Source organism: Meles meles, chromosome 21 (assembly GCF_922984935.1).
Source record: "Meles meles chromosome 21, mMelMel3.1 paternal haplotype, whole genome shotgun sequence".
NCBI lineage: Eukaryota > Metazoa > Chordata > Mammalia > Carnivora > Mustelidae > Meles > Meles meles.
The window spans coordinates 15002824-15022707 of NC_060086.1; the positions used below are offsets into that span (position 1 = coordinate 15002824).

At 58.4% G+C, this 19884-nt stretch overlaps 1 protein-coding gene across 6 annotated transcripts in view; it reads left to right on the forward strand.

Moving 5' to 3' along the window:
* Positions 1 to 19465, forward strand: part of IQCE (IQ motif containing E) — a 46776-nt gene extending 27311 nt beyond the window's left edge. For 4 of the 6 annotated variants that reach the window (XM_045993038.1, XM_045993041.1, XM_045993043.1 and 1 more), the window contains 9 exons: positions 786 to 890; positions 2344 to 2434; positions 6367 to 6534; positions 10718 to 10741; positions 13291 to 13401; positions 13870 to 13991; positions 14923 to 15038; positions 15983 to 16096; positions 17540 to 19465. In XM_045993038.1, the coding sequence (XP_045848994.1) occupies positions 786 to 890; positions 2344 to 2434; positions 6367 to 6534; positions 10718 to 10741; positions 13291 to 13401; positions 13870 to 13991; positions 14923 to 15038; positions 15983 to 16096; positions 17540 to 17685 (997 nt within the window). In that variant the 3' untranslated portion in view covers positions 17686 to 19465. Of the gene's footprint in view, positions 1 to 785; positions 891 to 2343; positions 2435 to 6366; positions 6535 to 10717; positions 10742 to 13290; positions 13402 to 13869; positions 13992 to 14828; positions 15039 to 15982; positions 16097 to 17539 lie in introns of those variants that run through there. The other 2 variants (XM_045993040.1, XM_045993042.1) reach the window with 2 other exon arrangements.
* The last annotated feature ends 419 nt before the right edge of the window (positions 19466 to 19884 follow it).

Consider the following 19884-nt stretch of genomic DNA (forward strand, 5'->3'; position numbering starts at 1 on the left):
TTGGTAGGATCTTTGTAAGAATTAGTGTTTCATGAAGGATTTAAAAATCGAGCTAGTCATTTTGAAAGGTAAATAACGTCTCTGATAATCTCTTCAGCTGTCACCGGGCATGATACAACACAACCTTGCACTTAGTGAGCCCTTGCTCTGTGACAGGCGCTCTGTGGAGCACTCAGGGTGTTCCCTCTGATTCATCAGGAGATTAAGGAACCTTGAAAAGTTAGGCCACACAGCAGTGAGCTATGGAGGTGAGGTCAGACTGAGGTCTTGTCTCGGAGCAATGTTCTTAGCCATGTGCCACCAGTGGGACTCGGGAAACCCCGTTGGGAAGCAATGCATCTGGAGGTCCTGGGTGTCCCCCCATCCCCCGTTCTCGATGGCTCGGCTCAGGCAGCAGCCCTGTGCAGTGCAGGGTGGACCCTCTGAGCAATCTCAGGGTCACGTACCATGTAACTCTTGGGATAACACACTATTCCAGCTCGTCTGGGGTGGCAACTCGTCCCCCCTGTATCCCGGGCACCTAACCGTCGCGGGCACATAGCAAGTGCTCAGTAAATATCTGGCGGAACCACTGCCGGAGTGGCAGGCCTGTTGGGTGTGTTCCTGGCTCCGCGGGTTAATCAGTGAGCACCTCTGTCCCTCTGCCTCCGGGTCCATCGACTGTCATAAGGAAGGAAGTCGGGCGGCTGGTGTTTTCGGAGAGCTCTGCCTGCTCTGTGGCTATCAGCACAACCGTGGCCCCCTGTTTTCATGAACACTGAAGGTCTGTGGTTCTGTGCTCTCAGGTTGGAGGTGAAGCAGCTGCTGCAGACCAACGCCGAGCTGCGGAAGGAGCTGGAAGGTGTGAAGGGAGGCGAAGAGGAGAGACGAGGGAGAGAGGAGGCTCTGAGGTGAGTGTGCCAGGACTCACGGGCTGTCAGGAGATCACGGGGTTCCAGACATCTCCCGTCTTGCCTCCATGCAGCTTCTGGAACAGTTTGCATGCGGCCCTAACCCAGGTCCGCCCCGTGCCCCGCCCCCCGTGTCCTGATGCGGTCCTCCGAGTAAAAGTCCCAGTTCTGGGAAAGGGCTCTTCCCCACCAGGCCGCGGTTTGCCTTTGCACGCACCCTTTGCTCACACCCCCCGGGTCAGGACTCCCGGGGTGAGACCTCCCGCACCATCGGGGTCATTGCTCACACCCCAAAAATGGGGACAGAGCCCCAAGCCCATCAGCTGAGGCACAGATAACAAACAATAGTTCGTTCGCACGAAGGGATAGGAAGGACTATGTTCTGACACACGGGACAGCAGTGGGCGAGCCTCTCGCACATCGCACCGCGTGAAGGAAGCAGACAGGAAGCGCCACACACCGAACAATCCTGACGCACACACACAAAGTCTCAGAGAGGGGGTGCGGGGCAGGGAAGCGGGAAGGGGTGGCTGACGGGCCCGGGCTCCTTCAGGGTGACAGGAGAGTTCTGGAGTTGGTGGCGATGGCGCGACGCCATGAGCGCACAGAAACCTGTTTCATCCTGTATTTTACTCTAGTGAATTTTACATTCTACGAGCTTTACCTCAGTGAGAAATGCCCCCAAAAGTAAGTTCGAACCCTGAGCGGAAACATTCAGCGCTCAGAATACTGAGGAAGACACAGATTGCTGGAACGAATAAGAATATTTATCTTCTGGGGGTGCCTGAGTGGCTCAGTGGGTTAAGCCTCTGCCTTCGGCTCGGGTAATGATCTCAGGGTCCTGGGATCGAGCCCCGCATCGGGCTCTCTGCTCTGCAGGGAGCCTGCTTCCCCCTCCCTCTCTGCCTAATTCTCTGTCTACTTGTGATCTCTGTCAAATAAATAAATAAAATATTTAAAAAAGAGAATATTTCTCTTCTGAGAACCGTGACTAGGTTTTGTCAGAAAGCAGGACTGAAGGAGACAGAAGGGGCAGGTGCACAGGGAAAAGCTCTTCTTCCGTCACCTTTGAGACCCGTAGCGAGGACGTAAGGTGTGTTTGCGTTCATGTACGCCGTGCGCTGAAAACCCCGAGTGCTGCCTTCCCGTGCGTCACTCCTGCCATCACAGTCTGTCCGGTTCTTCCCATGTGCCCGAGGTGGTGCCGGCCCGGAGATCCTCTGGCCCTGCCCTGTCAGGGCTGCAGGCCCAGCTGTGGACACAGGCCGCAGAGCGCAGTCCCGCAGTGGGGACCCCATCCCACCCAAGGGGCAGGGGGTTGGTAGCGGGGCCCCACATCATGGCACGAAAGGTGGCCTTGCCAGCCCTGCGGGCAGCCCTCCTTGCCATCCCATACAGGCGTGGGCCACCACGTGATGATGAGTAATAGGTCATCTTTCCCCTCCCGCTTTAGAGAGGAAATTCAAACACTTACGAAGAAGTGTCAAGAACTGGAAGAAACCAGGAGAGAAGAGAGAAACGACCCCGTGGAGAGGAATCCCGAGGTATGGCTCAGCGGGGTTTTGGACTTCCTGCGCGGGCACCGCGGGGCTCTTGGCCGGGCCTAGATGGTTCTGCGGCGTCTGTCCCTGGCTGTCCTGACTCCGACGCTGACGGGCCAGTTCCCCTTTATCGTCCCTGTCTATCTTCATCAATGGTGTGTGTTGAATCCGGGGTTCTGAACCCACCTGTTGTCAGTTAAGTGAGTTTTGAATGAGGGTTTGAGTCTTGGATAGTGAAGCCGAGTGAACATCTTCCCCAAACCTGACATAAGCAGGAGGTCTAATTGTCCGACAAGGGGGTGTCCGTTCATGGGTGAGAAGGAGTGACGCTGAGCGAGGACCTCCTGCCCCCCCCCCCCGCCCCGTGTGTTTCATGGAAGTTTCAAACTATGATGTTGACACGCCCTGGGGAGGGCGCTCGCTATAGCGGGGTGTCTTTGCGGGGGACCCCGTGCCTGCCACTGAGCTGTGCACTCATCCAGGTGTTGAACGAGTGTGTGGCAAATGACGGGTTCAAGGCGGTCAATGACCGTCCTATCCCAGTCCCCTCGTGGAGGCAGCTGCAGCTGAGGTGACCTGTGTGGCCATGAGGGGCTTAGCTGGCACCACTCTCAAGCCCTCTGGTGCCTGTGGGCCCCGTGCCGCTTGCACTTGGACGTCTGGTGGCTCTGTGTTAATCCTTTTCTCCAGTTGACGAGTTTTCTCAGATGGCGGGAGTAATCTGTTCACACAAACAACAGAAGTATTACAGTCCTGGGGCTGCCCTGTTTCCCCAGAGGACGCCCCCATGGGTAGCTGGCGCCGAGCTGGTTAGTGTGCGAGATGGTAGAGGACACATGGCGGCCTGTCTGCGGTCCCTTTCCACGAGCCTCTGTCTGTCTGTCTGCTGCAGACGTGGTAATACCAGGGGGCCCACCAGGACAGGGCCTCGCCTGGTGCACGCTTCAGCCAAGGAGTTCTGTTGCTTCGGAAGGCGACTTCTTGTTTTATAGCCAGTGACCTGATGGAGACGGTCACTGGGGCCGAGTCTCTGCTGAGGGCGGTTGCTGGAATTCGGGCCGGCTTCTCAGGCTTACTGACTGGAGTCTCCACTGGGAGGCCCTTTGACTGCAGGACACCGTGTGCTTCGAAACCGGGAAAGAGCTGGAAGTCAGGATCTGGAGAAGATGATGAGCGCGGCTCTGGCTGCAAATCGAGATGGGCCGCAGCTTCCCCGGGGGGCTAGGGAAGGCAGGGGCATGGCATGTGATGGCAGGAGCCCCCTCCACCCCCCAGTTTCCAGTGCAGCCTTGGTACTGGCTGGCCAAGTGTGAGGGACAGACGCTGTGAGTTCTTCCCGATCCCTCTGGGAACTGTTTCTGCTGCTCAGTAAAGCATACTGTTGTGTTCTCCGTGGGATGCTTTTCTGTGCTGGTTTTTCCAGTGCTTTGGTGAACATCCCACATCCTGAAGTGAGCCACTCTGCGTGACCATTACTCTCCAGGGGACCCCATGCTCCCCTACAGGTCCACACCTGCTGTCGGCGCTGGGCAGCCAGGAGGCCAGGGATGCCACGCGTGCGGCAGAGCCAAGCTTACGTGTCGCCGGTGGGGCCCCCTTGCTTCCCACGCAGGTGCTCCCGGGCTCTGAAACAGCAGCGCTTGCCCACCTGTGACTTGTCTGTGATCCTGACCCCTGGGGAGGCACCCGACAGAAGTCAATGGAGATTCTTCTGCTTATCTTAATTTCTCTGGTTCTCGAAGACCCCATCCTCTGCAGGGAGGCCCGCTGGGGGTTCCCGCAGACAGTCACGTGGGAAGGAAAGGAAGTTTCCTCTATTGTCTCTTCAGTGTGCTCCAGAGATGGAGTCATGGTAGCCCAGTGTCCACCCCAGGGACTGACGTGCAGCCGCCATCAGGAAGGTGGCCCCAGCTGCGAGCCCCTCGCGCTGACCTCCAGGAGGTCATGGAGGCCCTGAGGCCCAGGCCTGTTTCTCCAAGCCCCTAACCACAAGTGTGCCGCTGTCCCTGCTAATTCCACCAACTCGAGATCTCGATCCTCCACTAACTCAGTGTGAGGCCCTGTGGCCGCGTCGAAAGGAAGCCCCGATGAACATTCTTTTCCTCGAGGGATGACATCCTTAATCACTGTGTCTGAGTCCCCAACCGGGCCTTCACGTTTGCCTGGCATTGGAGTTACACTCAGTACTCACTGGGACATCGTATCCAACCCGGAGGTTTGGTGTCCCCACATACGGCAGGAGCCGGTCTCGGACCCCACTGTTCATTCACAGACTGGGCCGAGGGAGGGAGCCGTGCTGTCCACACAGCTATAGGAACAAGGACGTTAGGTGCAGCCCCGAGGTTGTGATGCGGACACCATGGACAGGAGACGCGTGGGTGAGCGGTGCATCTGCTGGTGGGACAGCGGGACGGGGTGGGGACACTGTCCAGCCACCGCCAGGGGAGATCGGGTTCTCTGCCTGCTGACTCCGAAAACCGCCTGTGACCCTGTCCTCCAGAGAAGGTCATAGCGCTGATCCCCTGATGTTAGACAAAACTTACACCTGGAAAAACGTCCGAAGAGATTACCAAAGTGCGGCTGCTTCTGTGCGGTGGCATCCGGGAACTGTTTTACTTCTGGCATTGTTGGAATTTTCTACAGGCACACATGTCATTGTAACAGGCTTTGGGTGTTTTCCTGCTGGAGAAGCATTTCCAAATGCGGGATTCAGTTCTCAGCGCTGGGATGTGAGTCATTAGTCGTAGGTTTAAACGGGGTGACGATGGGGGCAGTTTCTAACAGTCGCCTTGAGGAGTTTCTATGTCTGTCAAAGGTTAACATTCTTTTAGCTGTTTGCCAAGAGTTTCTGAGTGCATGTTCCTTTATCTTGGGTGACTGCTGTGACTGTCTTGCTTACACTGGGATGGACCAGGTGGTGACGGGTCTCATGTCGCTGCAGAGAAGCAGTGATGTGGGGGTGTGTTATGGGCCTCTCCGCTTGGATGCCGGGGATCTCAGCTGGAAGTACCTGGTGCCCCAGAAGGGACTGGTGACAGTGACTGATCCGCTTGGGGGGGCCCAGATGCCTCAGACCCAGGACAGTTTCACAGTTTTTAACATTTTTGGTCTTTTTTTAAGATTTTATTTAGTTACTTGACAGAGAGAGATCACAAGTAGGCAGAGAGGCAGGCAGAGAGAGAGGGGAAAAGCAGGCTCCCCGCTGAGCAGAGAGCCCAATACGGGACTCGATCCCAGGATGCTGGGATCATGACCTGAGCCGAAGGCAGAGGCTTAACCCACTGAGCCACCCAGGCGCCCCCATTTTTGGTCTTCTGAAGGGCAGTCTCCTCTCTACGTGTGTCCCCAGTGGTGAGGAGGACAGTCTGGTGTGCTGATTGTTATCGAGAAATGTCCCTGAAGATAATAAATTTGGGCCCTCGAATATCGTAGAAATCGGGGTTATTTCAATGGTCAAAATAGCAATTCTTGCTTCTTTTTACTGGGCAAACCCAGCTAGAAATCTAATGCCTTTCATCACAGAGGTCCTGTTTCTGTCAGGGTCTCAGACTAAAAGAAAGCCCGAACACAGGACCCCCGAAAAGCAGGTAGACCCTGCAATGACACGCACGTGTCCCTGAGCTCGGGAAGTACGTCAGAGCGAGTAAGGGGCCACAACCCACAGGTGGTGTCACTGTGCTGTCCTCCCAGGGGAGCGCCGCCACACCGGGTCTGGGAGGGGGGTGAAACCGACCTTCAGTTGTTTATTAGCTGTACGTTGTTTGTACGCGGATGTTGTTAGTCGTACAGTGTGTGCTGAACCGACAGATTTCTCCTCCGCATTATAGAGTCTAGCCTGACAAGCTCTGCTCGTATTCCGCCGACATCCTGCCGCCTGACCCGTTCCCCATCTTCCCTGCCTGCTTAACCATCCTTTACACCTTGAATTTCTGCAGACCCCAGAAGAACCCCGGCCTTCCCTTCCCACCAGCAGGCCCTCTCAGCAGGACTGGGAGCCGGATACAAGTGAGGAGCGCTCCTGGCCCCCCTCCAGCTGCTCCGAGGGGCGAAGAGACACGGCAGCCAGGATCCTGCAGACCCAGTGGAAGGTGTACCGACGCCAGGTGAGAGACCGTGGAGGCCGTCCCTGTGCTGTGTGGGCTGCGGGCTTGGCGCCACGGGCGTGAGTGGAAATGCGGGATGGACTAGACGCGGCCGGAGAGATGACATGGGGGCTGAGGGACAGACCAGCACCCGGACCTGCCATGGAAGGACTCGGTCTTGCAGGAAGGAAGGGGAGGTTTCCGTTTCAGCTCTTCCTCGGGGTTGAGGGCGGGGGTCATTGGCCAGTGGAAAATGGCAGTGTCTCGTCCGGAAGCCTCTGTTGGCCCATGGACCAGGTGAACGCAGCAGCCGGGTGGCGGGCTTCCAGGGAGACCCGCTCTGGAATCACTGCCCCGTGTCCGGCCCGAGCACAGGGTCCCCAGGCAGATGCATCCATTGCAGAAACAACCAAAAATTCAAACCCCCAGAGTCGCCCCTCTTCTGGGGTTGTCTAGGGGGCAGCAGCTCGAGCTGTGGTCCATTTTACTGGGACTATGACAAACCTGCCTTGAGTGGCTGCTCCTCAGAGGACAGCACCTGGAGGTTAGGGGACGGGAAGACCACCCACCAAGCCGAGCATGTGCGTCTCAGGCCCCAGGAAACAAGTAGCTGTGGATCTGTGCTGAGTGACTTTGTGCTCGGGGGCAAGTGGGCCGATGGGAGGTGGGAAAGTGCAGGGATGAGAGAGGAGCCCAGGGTGGGGGAAGTGGGGGGATGAGGGGATGGGGAAGTGGAGGGATGGGCGAGAAGCCTGGGGGAACCCCCATGCTGTCTCGTCGAGGTAGGAATGGGGCCCCTCTCCTGAGCTCCCAGGGTAAGGCTGGTGATCTCCTTGAATGAGCTGCATGCTCGGAAAGAGCTCCCAGTTCTGCAAAACACAGCAGGGCCCCTTTCTCTCCAGCTGAACCAACAGAAACTCTAGAGTCCTCTACAGGCCTGAATATCATACGATCTTAGTTCCGGTTTTGTCTGTAGAGTTTCTCCAACTGCGGTTTCTTCCCACCTTTTATTATGAGAATGTACAGAACACTTAGAATAGCTGAAAGAACTCCACGAATTCATGAAGGTCCAGCACAAATGCTTGCCCCCACCCCGACTCGACAGTAGTTAACACGCAGCCGTGTTTCTTTTCTATGGGGATCGTCTCTTTGCACAACCGTGTGAGAGTCTTAGATACTGTGAACCTTCAGCGTCTTCTAAGCATGAGGGCGTCTCACTGACCACATGTCGCACCATCAGACGCCCTGAAACGTGCCAAAAGTTCTCTCAGTCCTCTGGTGTCTGCTTCACGGTCCCATCTGTCCCCGTGCCCCGGGATGCCGCTCGGCTGTCTTTTTCAACCCCAGATCCAGTCAAGGTTGGATCTTGACCTGCATCCAGTGAAAGCTTCCTCTTTGGTTGTGTAAACCTGTGCAGTGTGCTTTGTCAGCCCCCGTCTTCTTTTCTCTTTAAAGTCATGTTCTTCTCGAAGAGCATAGGCCGGTCTCCTGCAGGACGTCCCGCATCCCGCCTCTGTCCGATTGTGTCCTTGGGGTGGCCCTTAGCTTGTTCCTCTGTCCCCTTTACTTCCCGTACATGGCACTTCAGGCATACAGGCTTGCCTCGGGTCCGGTGAGGCGTGTTTGGCCAGAGCACGCTCCTGTGGGTGGTACTAGGTGCACTGTCCCCCTCCAGGCCCAGGTGAGGCTAGGTAGTCCCGCCCGTGTGTGTGACTGTGGGTGCTGGGCAATGTTGCTGTTCTCAGGAAACACCTTGCCCTCGACAGTGAGCCCATCCATCTGTTGGGAGAGTGACCTCCGTGAGCCCTGGTCCCCACCCTGTGCCGGTGGCTCTACACCCTTCACACTGCGTAGCTCAGCCCATCTTTCACACGGTTGTGGGGTGACTTCAGATCCCCCCACTACTTAGTGGCTGGCACTCTTCTGTAAACCGGTTTTCCTCATCGGCTGGTCAGCGGGGCGCAGCTCCAGGGTCTTCCAAAAAGGCAGGCTGAAAGCTTCGCTGTTTTCCTTCAAGTACTAAGTGAGCGCTGATTTCCGAGCCAGGGATGGGGGGCCCGTGGGCTTCTGTCCCTGCTCTCTCTCAGGGGAGGGAGCACTGCTGCTTTTAAGATCAATGTGTCATTTTTCTCTTCACGTTCATCGTGTCGCACACTTGATCTGTGGGAGCACTCGGGCGTGGCTCTGGTGCCTTTGGTCTTGCTGGCACACCCTTATTTTTTGCACGAGAGGGTCTCCCAAGCTCTCCGTCCTCCTCAGCCCAGACCTGGGTGGTGCTCGCCGCTTCTGAGCCACTTGACTATCTGTGCAGCTTTCCCCTCACCTTTCACCCTTTGCCCCATCGGGCCTTTGCTTCATTAAGACAAATTAAGGATGGCTCAGTTGGCTGAGCGGCTGACTCTTGATTTCAGCTCAGAGCATGATCTCAGGGTCCTGGGATCGAGCCCCGCCTTCAGGCTCCTCACTCAGCAGGGAGCCTGCTTGTCATTCTCTCCCTCTTCCTCTGCCCTTCCGCTTGCTCATGCTCTCTCTCTCAAATTAAGGAGTTAAAAAGCTCTCTAATTAAATTATTTTATTTTAAAGATTTTACTTATTTACCTGACAGAGAGAGAAAGAGCAGCAGACAGAGGGAGAGGGAGAAGCAGGCTTCCCACTAAGTAGGGAGCCCGATGTGGGGCTCAACCCCAGGACCCTGAGATCATGACCTGAGCCGAAGGCAGACGCTTAACCAACTGAGCCGCCCAGGCGTCCTAATTAATTAATTTTAAAAAGACAAAATGTGCAGTGCTCTAAGCGCAGTGCCCTAGCTGACTGCTCCCCACCCCCCAGGCAGGCCTAGCCACCTGCACCGGCTCCCACTGCGGGCCCCTCCCGGAGCTGGGCACAGCTGCCTTCTTGACTCACGAGTTGAGTCCTTCCTTCAGGGTTCTACGTTAAAACAACTCAGGAAAATCAAATGCACATACCTACATCTGAGAATAAAGCATTTGAAAGGCCACTTGTTTGGACCTGGGGGTCCTGGGACCTCAGTCCAGGGTCCTCTTGGTCTGCATGTCTCAAACTTGCCTCGGGGTACAGGGGTGTCTGTGGCTGTGAGGAGGAAGCCCAGGACCCGCCTGAGCCCTCCCGGCCAGTGCTTTGAGGCGAGCCGCAGGCTGCCCTCAACAGGGCCAGAGACCGGCCGCAGTCCAACATGCCTCCTCCACTCAGGGTCCATTTCCGTGGGCAACATGGCTTTTCCTTCTCTCTCAAGTCACGGCACATTTCCACTCCTGCACTTACACTCTTTCCAGGCTTCCCGTTGGACTTCCTCATCCTGCAGCGCACCCCCATCCTCGCTGGCACCGTCCTCGTCTGCGCGGTCTTTGCCGGTCTTGATTGTTACTGTGATTAAATGTTCGGCCACTCATTCATTCATTCATTCATTCATTCATTCATTCATTGTACATCCTGCTGGTCCTCATACTCCGCGTTTCCTTAATCTGTCGAGGGACATACTCTCTTCTATAAAGGCGGGGGGCAATGCATTCTGATCGACATTGACGTGGAGTTGGAGGGTGTATGTTTCAGGGACTATGGCCCTTGTCCCCCATGACACGTGCATCATCTTGAGGTTTCCACACCAGAAGGACTCAGGCTTCACTGTTCAGCCGTGGGTGTGAATCTTGTTTTCTCCAGTCCCTGGGTGTTTCTGATGATGGGTCAGATTTGGGAGCCAGTGACCTGACCTGTGAAGGGTGGGGGTCCCCTTCGTAGCTTCTCCAGCTGGCGGGGGCTCAGCCACTGTGTGACCATCTAGAGTGGACCCCCATGTCAGGACAGCTCCGGCTGGGGGAAGGGGCTTCTTCACGTGGGGCTGAAGACAAGTGCCCACGGTGGTACTCGTGGGTCGTGTCTCCTGGAGAGCTGCCTCGGGTTGGCTGAGAGCCATGGGTGCCAGCAACGAGGCTTGTCTTTAACTGTGGCTCGCCCGGAGAAGCCTGGCCATCTGGTTATAGCTGCTGGCTCCCGCCGCACTGTCTGCCAGGCAGGGGAGGACAGGGACCCCAGAGCCCTCCACAGACTCTCAGTGAGGGGTGTGCCCAGGTACCCCGGCTCTGCTTTCCATCTGTGGAGACAGTGGCAGGGCCAGGATGAGAACACGAATGCCGTATTGTGAAAAATTCATCCTCGTGTTAATTCATAATCTATCTCTTTATTTCAGAAAAAAAAGGCTGTTCTGACTGAGGTAAGTGAGGTTTTTCACCTGTTTCCAATATGTATTCCTTTTTTTAAAAAAGATTTTATTTATTTATTTGACAGAGATCACAAGTAGGCAGAGAGGCAGGCAGAGAGGAGGGGAAGCAGGCTCCCCGCTGAGCAGAGAGCCCCATGCGGGACTCGATCCCAGGACGCTGAGATCATGACCTGAGCCGAAGGCAGCGGCTTTAACCCACCGAGCCACCCAGGCGCCCCCCCAACACATATTCTTGCACTAGAGCGAGGTCACGGTGGGATGTGTCGGTGCCTTGTTTTCACGAAACCCATCAGACCGGGTGATTCTAGCACCCGATGACTGTTTGGATAACTTCCCGTGTTCGGAGTCATTCGATCACTCAGTGATTTTTCAACACACATTTCTCAGTCATCAGTTTGGGTCCAGTGACCCGCTGGGCCCTTGGGACTCAGAAAGGTGTGGAGACAGGTCCCTGCAGGCCAGGATGGTGAGGCATGTGTTAGGGCTCGCGGGAAGGCCTGGCCCCGGGTCTGGGGGACGTGCGGGCTCCCAGGGTAAGAGGGAAGGGCTGCCGGCAGAAGACAGTGTGCGCAGGAGTGCGGCTTGCCTGGGAGGAGAGCAGGTCTGGTGAGCAGCAGAACACGTGATGGGTGCTGGGACCCGACAAAGTCTCCAGCCATCTGGACTGCACGGGGACCCACAAGGCCCCTTGCCGTGCTGCCGTGCCCTCCCTCAGCCTGTTCCCCAGGCAGCCTCCAGCGTGGCATGTTTTCAATGTTAAGTAACACCCACCACTGCTCATGACTCACTCCCAGACTTGGAACAAGAGCCGAAGTGTTGCCTAAAGACCCTCCATGCCACACACCCTGGCTGCCCACCCCCACCCCTCAGCCCTGCTCATTCTCCTCTAAGCCAGTCTGGAGGCTTCTTTGGGACTTCTTGGAAATACCAAGCTTATTCCTGCCACAGGGCCTTTGTACTGGCTGCTCTCTCTGCCTAGATGGCTCTTCCTCCAGACACCTGCATGCCTGGTCCCGTCCCTTCCACTTTACACAGGAAATGTTGCGTCCTCAGAGACCCTCTCTCTGAATACCCTGTGCCAGCCATCACTCCAGCCCTGGGTCCTGCTTTATTTCTCTTTGTAGCTTTTATCCGTCCTTGACATTTTGATATTTTGCTTGTTTTTTTTTTTAAAGATTTTATTTATTTATTTGACAGAGAGAGAGATCACAAGTAGGTAGAGAGGCAGGCAGAGAGAGGAGGAAGCAGGCTCCCTGCGGAGCAGAGAGCCCGATGCGGGGCTCGATCCCAGGACCCTGAGATCATGACCTAAGCCGAAGGCAGCGGCTTAATCCACTGAGCCACCCAGGCGCCCCGATATTTTGCTTGTTTTAAATTGCTTATCTCCTGTTGCAATTTATGTAAGTCCCACTTCTGTTCTTAAACTGCTGTATCCACGGTTCCTAGATGGTGCCTGCCACATGGCCAGCATTCAGCAAATATTTGTGGGATGAGTGGGTGAGTGGGTGAGCTGGGGACTCCTCGAAGGACCGTGTAGCGTCTTTCCCAGCCAGCCAGCCAGCTGGCATGCACTGTCGTGTTCTGCTGCTGGTCCCCCGGGCCCCCCCCCCAGGCCTGCGTGTCCTCACCTCCCCAGGCAAGGCGATGGCAGGACCCCTCTGTGGGGCTGCGGCTGGGCTGGGCTTCTGCCAGATTCTGGTGGCTATGACGTCAGCAGCCATCGTCCCAGCCTGTGTCGCCTATAGCGAGCCCTTGCCCCAGGTTGTCTGTGTGTAGGGAGACCCCTGGGTCTGTCTACACATGTACCTGATTGTTCGAATTTGCCCAAACGAGGGTTCTCTCCCCACACTTTGTTGGGCCACTTTCTGAACCCCGCGTTCAGAACATCTCCTTCACCTTGCTTCCCGTAACAACAAAGTGATGGTGTTCCTCCTAGTGACCGTGACTTTGGAAGGTCATGCCCTCTGGACACATGACGCATCAGGCACCCATGTGCTCACGTGGCACTCCCCTGAGATGCGAAAAAAGCTCGACCCCTCTGTCACGCTGTGACATGTCCAGCCAGGGCTGCCCCCAAAGTCCAGAACACTGATCTCAGGACTTAACAGAGCATCCAAATAGAAACCACTTACAATTAAGGTCAGAGGGTAGCTGTTCCTTGGCAACAGTCTGCAACCACGTCTGCCCCGCTTGGTTTTGGAAGACATGTATGGAAAGCACGTGGCACGGGATTGACTGCCCAGCATGGAAACACACCTGCATGTAAAATACAGACGAACACTGGCCATTAAACGGAACAGCATTTAACAGAGGACTCGGTTTACCGTGGGAGGGGACGCCGGTGCCTCAGTCTGCACAGGCGCGGGTGGTGGGGGTGGACGTTCCTGCAGGAGGCGCTGGCGGGTGGCACAGGGGCCGGGCGCCAGTGAGAGACGTTGTTTTCTCCGCTGGTAGAGCTTTTCCCTCAGGACCCCGTGCTCTGCACCTGCCGTCTTCCAGGGGAGTTAACCTCTCTTTCCTCCCTCCCTCATTCCCGCCAGGCGGCTACAGTGCTCCAGGCAGCTTTCAGGGGACACCTAGCGCGGGTGAAGCTACTGTCGAGCCAGGCGCATGCTTCAGAATCCCCCGGCCCTCCCAGCTCGCCCAGCCAGGTAACCCTGGGGGGCCAGACACAGCGGGGGCGCTACCTGCCCTCTCTCCGTGTCCCATCTCGTGCCCCATCAGCTGGGGCAGCACAGCATCGCAGTGTGCCTGTCCTCCCTGGTGCCTTGCTGTCGTGGGGACCACGTGGGGCCTGGCGGAGGAGCCCGTGGTGCAGGTACCAGATGGATTTAACTCCGGGGGCCACATTACTTGGAGGTGCTCACGCACTAGGCAGCATGCCCAGTTCCCAGTAAAGATGGAAGCATTAAGATAAGCATTTTCTAGATCCGTCCCTCCTCTGCAAAAATGGCCAGACACTCGTTTTAAGAATCTCTTAGAGTCTGAGCATCAGGAGGCTCCCTGGAATGGGGCTGCATCCACCTGACTCTCTGGGGGCCGGGCGGGGGCCCTGCCACACCCGGGAGGCAGGCAGAGGCTCCCAAATGGCTCTCTTCCCCACTGTCGTGTCACCGCAGGACCCTCTGCCACCACATGTTCCAAGCCCCGCCGTCCAGGCCGAGGATGACCCAGGGCAGGAAGAGGCCATTACCACCATCCAGTCTGTCCTCCGGGCGCATCTGGCACGTGTCAGGCACAGGTAAATCCCAACTGGCAGGCCACCACTGTCCTGTGTCACTGGGACGCGGTGCAGGAAGGTGCCTGATGACAAGGGCAGCCCATAGCGCAGCCGCACAGGGTATGGCAGCCAGGACCTTGGCGAGTCACCAAGCACAAATGCCCGCGCAGAGTCCCTCCCGCACGTGCAGGTGGGGTAGCCCGCCAGTTCTGGCCCTCCGAGGGGCCTTCCTGGAACGGTTCCTCATGCCGGCGGAAAACCGGCAGAAGGGCTTACACACCGTGTGGTTCTGGTCCCCACCGTCTATAGGGTGGCTCGCTTGTCCTAACACACCGCCCTTTGAAAAAAAAAAAAAGTGATGCGACCCCAGCATTCAGGGGGACATGGGTGTTGTCAGGCCCCTCGCACAGCAGCTCACCCTCGCTCTCACCTGCTGGGGCCACGGCCGCAGAGACTGACCCCATCCAGGTCGACTCAGCCAGAGTGGGGTCTGCAGCGAGGCGAGGGGAGTGTCTCTGGGGGTAGAGGGGTGGTGTGAGGGCAGGCGGCTCAGGCTTCCCCTGTTCCCCAGTCCACACATCACTTTTCAGTCTCTGCTTCCTCTCTGCCAGAGGAGAGCGGTGCAGGCAGACTCTCATGGTCCCGGTTCTGGATGAGCTGGGATGGCCGGGGCACGGCAGAGGTCAGGGTCCCTCCCAGTGCCACCAGCCCTGGCCAGACCAGGGAGAGCCGCACAGCCGGTGGCCATGTCCACGGAGATGGCAGTGGGCATGAGAGACTGGGAGAGGAAAGCATCTGAGGTCTGACCTTGGTGTGTGCCCGCGAGTCTGATAGAGGGCACCCCCGTGTCCCTTACAGCCCACCTGTGCCGGCTCTGCGGCCCTCCAGCGCCTCCGTGAGTCCCGCCAGGTCCCCAGGCTACGGGGGCAGTCTGTGAAGTCCAAGCGGCCAGTCTCTCTCTTTTTTCTAGTGCCTCCAGCCAGAGAACCGCTGCAGCGGCTTCTAGGAGGAGTCCCGCTCTGGCCAGCGCCCGTCAGCTGCCGGCTGCGCCCTGCCCTGCTTCTCCTGGTAATTTCATTTCATTTTGAATTTCCACACGACAGACGGCTGGGGCCCTCTGAGCTCTGAGCAAGGAGTGGCCGCTGCCCTGGGGTGTGCGGGCACGCGTGGGGGCCTGACCCCCATCCATGGAGCGAGGCCAGCGGCGGGGAGATGCCTCCACCGAGCCTCCCCCACATGACTTCGTCCCTCATCCCTTGGGCTGCGGGGAAAGGCGAGCCCATGGGAGGCAGCTCGGGGGCCAGTCATGGTGGCGTCCAAGAAGCTACGGGCCACACAGTTGGTGTGGCTTGTATGTCTCTGGCTTTTGTTCTTGGCTCTACTGCAGCTGTGTGCTTTCCTTCCCTTGGGCCAGTGCTTTTCCTGTGTGTTGGTTTTGAGTGAACCTTTGTTGGTATTTGCTTTTCCACCTCCGGACCTGGCAGGGGTGCCGCACCCCAGCTGCGAGGCCCAGTCCCCGCTCTGCCCGGCGCCTGATGTGGGGTCCCGGGCAGGGCTCTGGGTCCTCCTAAGCGAGGCAGAGGCCCGCCCGAGGCTACCAGAGCATTTCTTGGGCCCCCGCCAGTCCGACAGCCCCTCACGCTGGCTGGGAACCTCCCTCCACGCTGCTCGCTCGCACTCTCGGTACCGCTGCTGCAGACGAGCAGGGATGTCGTGTTGTGAGCTTTGATGCTGCCCTTGGACCCAGAAACACATCTTGAGGTCTCATGTGTTAGGGTGCCATGCGGTCACCATGCACTGCTCATGGGGAGGTCTGTTATGTCCCGAGCTTCTCGGTTGCACAGATGGAGTCCAGGAAGGACAGGTGCTGGTGGGGAGGGTGCTTCATTTCAGGACAAACTACAAGGAAGTAGGTTTCTGGGGTAGAGAGACAGGTGGAGGTGGCGGGCCCTGTCCGCGTCTGCTGCCAGCTCCGTGCAGGGCGGGCGCCTGGAATGTGCATGTTGTTTCAGGTCAGGAGGACAGCGACATGAGCAGCAGGGAGATGGTGGAGGGGCCGGCAGCCGAGGACGAGGCACCAGGGCCGTGGGGGCCAGGGAAGCCAGCAGCCCTGCCGCCCTGCTCTGGTGAGTGGGGGAGGCTGTGGTTGGGGGTGGGGGGCCTGGCCAGCCCGTCCCTTCTGGGGCTGGGTCTGGAGGATCTCCTGCACAAGCTGAGAGTTCGATGCCCTGTCTGACCTGAAGGTCCCCACTCCCTGTCTAGCTTGTCAGAGCTTGCGACCTGTCACATTGGTGTTTGCTTCACAAGCTCCATGTATAAAGTTCAAGGAGCAAATGTGAGCAGCTCCGGGGGGAGCAGGCGGGACACAGGTGTGCAGGGAGGACGTGCAGATGTGCAGGGAGGACGTGCAGGTGTGCAGGGAGGACGCGCAGGTGAGCAGAGAGGACGCACAGGTGTGCAGGGAGGACGCGCAGGTGTGCAGGGAGGACACGCAGGTGTGCAGGGAGGACGCGCAGGTGTGCAGGGAGGACGCGCAGGTGTGCAGGGAGGACGTGCAGGTGTGCAGGGAGGACACGCAGGTGTGCAGGGAGGACGCGCAGGTGAGCAGAGCCTGCAGAGCCTGAGGGGCTGTCATCTAGAACCTCCGGGCTCCCCAAAGCTCACGTTGTCCTGCAGAAACCAGCGTCATGCTGATTTCGCCCAGCCCCACGTCTGGTGACTGTCATCGCATAGGCAACCTCTTCCTCCTGCTGAGCATGTGTCGTCTTCAAGGGGCAGCCGCACCCCCCTGCCCAGAGCCCCATGGGAACTCACTGCTCTTGGTTGCCCCCAGGGCGGCCTGCAGGGCAAGTGGGACCAGCCCTTGTGTGTTCCAACCATGCCAGTGTTTGTAGAGGAAAAAACTGAAGATAAGCTTGAAAACAGGTGTTTTAGTGTCCTGAGGCTCTCGTTTAATAGTTCCCTCGGAAGTCCCAGAGGACAGCTGACCAGTCCCATGACTGCCAGCAGCTGTGTTGTGTCCCGCCCTCCTTAGCGCAGTCGGCGCCCGGTGGCCCTATGACTGCCATGTCCCCAGGCAGTCTGAGTGCGGCCTTTCCTGTGGCTAGGCGCCCCCTGCCTCCCCTCCCCTCCCTCCCTCCCTCACCACCAAGCCCACACGGAGGGTGCAGGTGGTCAGCAGGTGGACTGAGGAGGACTGGGGAATCAGCTCTGCTGAAGAAAGCGGGGTGTGGGGTTGTCCGTTGGGAAGCTCATGGCGTTCCCTGGGCATCCCCTGGTCCTACCTGCCTCCCCCGCCTGGAAGCCTGAGTCTTGAGGAAGGTGGCTCTGACCCATTCTGGTGGCCGGCGGCCCCGGCTGCCCTCAGGTCACAGCCCCACCCCGGCCCGAGTCTGAGCACCGCCCACGCCCCTCGCTCCCCTGTTGCAGGCGTTGGCCTTCTGGAGATGGCCCGCAGGTTCAGAGCTGGGCTTGGCAGCTGAGGCGGCTCTGTGGCGGCTGAGACACAGTTCTGAAGGTCTGTCCCACCCCGAGCCGCTGGGGTGCCAGCCTCCTCTGCTTCCTTGCAGGGCCGCCCTCTCCCTCAGGACCACGACCCCAGCCCCAGCCCCAGCCCACGGAGCCTCCGCCCGCAGATGACAGCAGCTCGGATGACTCCGATGAGATTGTCGTGGCTCCTGCGCTGCCCACGAGGAAGGCCACCGCCGCACCGTAGGCCCCAGCCCTGGGCCCTCGCGTGGTGCAGGCTCTGCCGGGGAACTCAGGGTTTTGAGGACGAGGTGCATTCTAGAGGACATAGTAACCAGAATTGGAAAGTGATTTATCCCGTTAGGCAAGAACTACCTAGTCCACAGCTCAGCACTCTTTTGGGCTTTTCTCTTTGGTACGGTTTTGCTGCCTATGTGGTTGTTTGTGTAGGAATCCTGAAGCCTTTGCTTCATGTCTGGGCTGGTTTTCAGGGTCAGCCGGACAGACATGTGTGTCTGTCTGTCCGGACACAGCCGCGAGCCGGGCAAACATACGCTCCGGGTGGCGGCTTCCTGGCTACCGTTGGCCTTGAGCTGGGAAGAGCTGCTCTGTCTAGAGCTGCCCAGCAGTACCTTCTTCTGCCTGCCAACATCTTCTCTGACACCACGTGCCCCGACCTCCACCCAGTAAGTAGGTCAGGCTGGACACGCCGGGGCCGTGCCTCCCGGAAGAGAGGGACGTGACCGGCCTGTGCAGGGAAGGCTCTCCCCACCCCCGTGACGGGACATGAAGATGTCAGGGCCCCAAGTTGGGCTTGGGGTCCTCGGGCTACTCCTTTCTGTGCCTCTCCACACAGACCCTCATCTGCCATCATCCCCACCTCCCCGGGGCACTGTCCCCATGAGCTGCTATGCCCAGGAGGGAGTCTGGTGGAATTTTGAGACTTGCAGGGGTGCCGGCTCTCCCCAGGGCCCAAGGAAGGGGCAGCGGGGAGCCCGCGAGCCCTTGCTGCATGCGCACCCCAGCTCCACAGCCCGGCCTCTGCAGCACAAAGCTCACTCAGGAGCTGACTCTGGCCCGTTGTTTGTGAGATCAGCCCTTGCCGATGGTGACATGGAGAGCCTCTGGCTTGGGTGGTATTTCAAGGGTCTCTAGAGCCCCACGTCCCCGAGGTCAGGTGTCTGACGTTAGAAAGCTCGCTCTTGCTGGGACCGAGGGTGACCTCTGGAGCCCTTCTGAGGGAGCATGATGGTCTCCTTGGGGAACTTCAGGCTATCCTCCGCATGGTCAGGAAGCTTCCGGCTCCCACACCAGCTAGGCATGTGGCGGGGGGCACTCTGCATCGCCATCCCCCGGTGGGAGGGGTCTCCTCAGCTAGGTTCTGTTCCCACAGCGTGTCGAGAAAAACTCAGCTGGGACGCTCGATTGTTTAGCTTTTCTTCTTTGTTCGGTCATGGGCTGCCTCGTGGATTCTTTTCTTTTTCTTGCACTGGACTGATTGGTAACGTGACTGAATCTGTTGCTGGCCCTGGCGTGTGGTGTCTGTGGGGTGCGCTCCCCAGGGACCGGACCACCCTTGCGGGGAGCAGACTCGGAGCTCAGGAGCCAGTCGAGCACCAGGGGGTGGTGAAGGTGGGGCCGGCGGCCTGTACACTCCCAGGATGCAGCTCCCACCCCTCATGCAAACAGTGGTCTTCCTGCCCGCTCTTCGCTCTGAGGAGCCAGTGGCCTCGGGGGCTCAGGTCAAAGGGACATCCCTGCCTCAGGTCCAGAGAACCAGGCCTGCTCGGGAGAAGGGCGGGGCGGCTGTGCGGCGGGCGGAGCTGAGAAGACAAGGTCAGCCCCTGTACTTGGGGTTTTCCAAGGAAACACCGCAGAGAGCTGTGAATGTGTACACCTGTCTATACACTTGGGTGCAATGCTGTTGATCTATTAAAAACCAACAGTCTCAAAGCTGCCTTGGTCACTGATGCACCTCCCGGCCATGACTGGAGCTGATGTCCACCACGCACACCCTCTGCAGGATGGCCTGCCCGGCGGCTCTGTCACCCCACAGGTCCCATGGAGAACCCTGGGCACCGGCGCGCTTGCAGAGGGGCCCTGAGGAACTGCGGCCACTGTGTCGCTCACCCTGGGGCCAGTCCCCACTGAGGCCTGCGAGACAGAGGGGAAGGGGATCCAGCCGGAAGGCCCTGAGCACCCCAGAGACACAGGTCACTGCCCTTCTGGGGGGAGGCCCAGGGGCATGCATGGCTCACTTTGCCCGGGCTCTCACGGCACCTGAGCGTCGGCCGGGACCCTCAGCAGCAGAACCATTTACTGTCAGTCTGCGTAGTAGCTGGGCTCTGAGAAGCTGCCGCATCTCCATCCCAGGTACCCTCCAAGTGCCCGGTCCTGGCTGACCAGGGCGGCCACAGTCACTCTCCGGGGCAGAGCGCATGCCGGC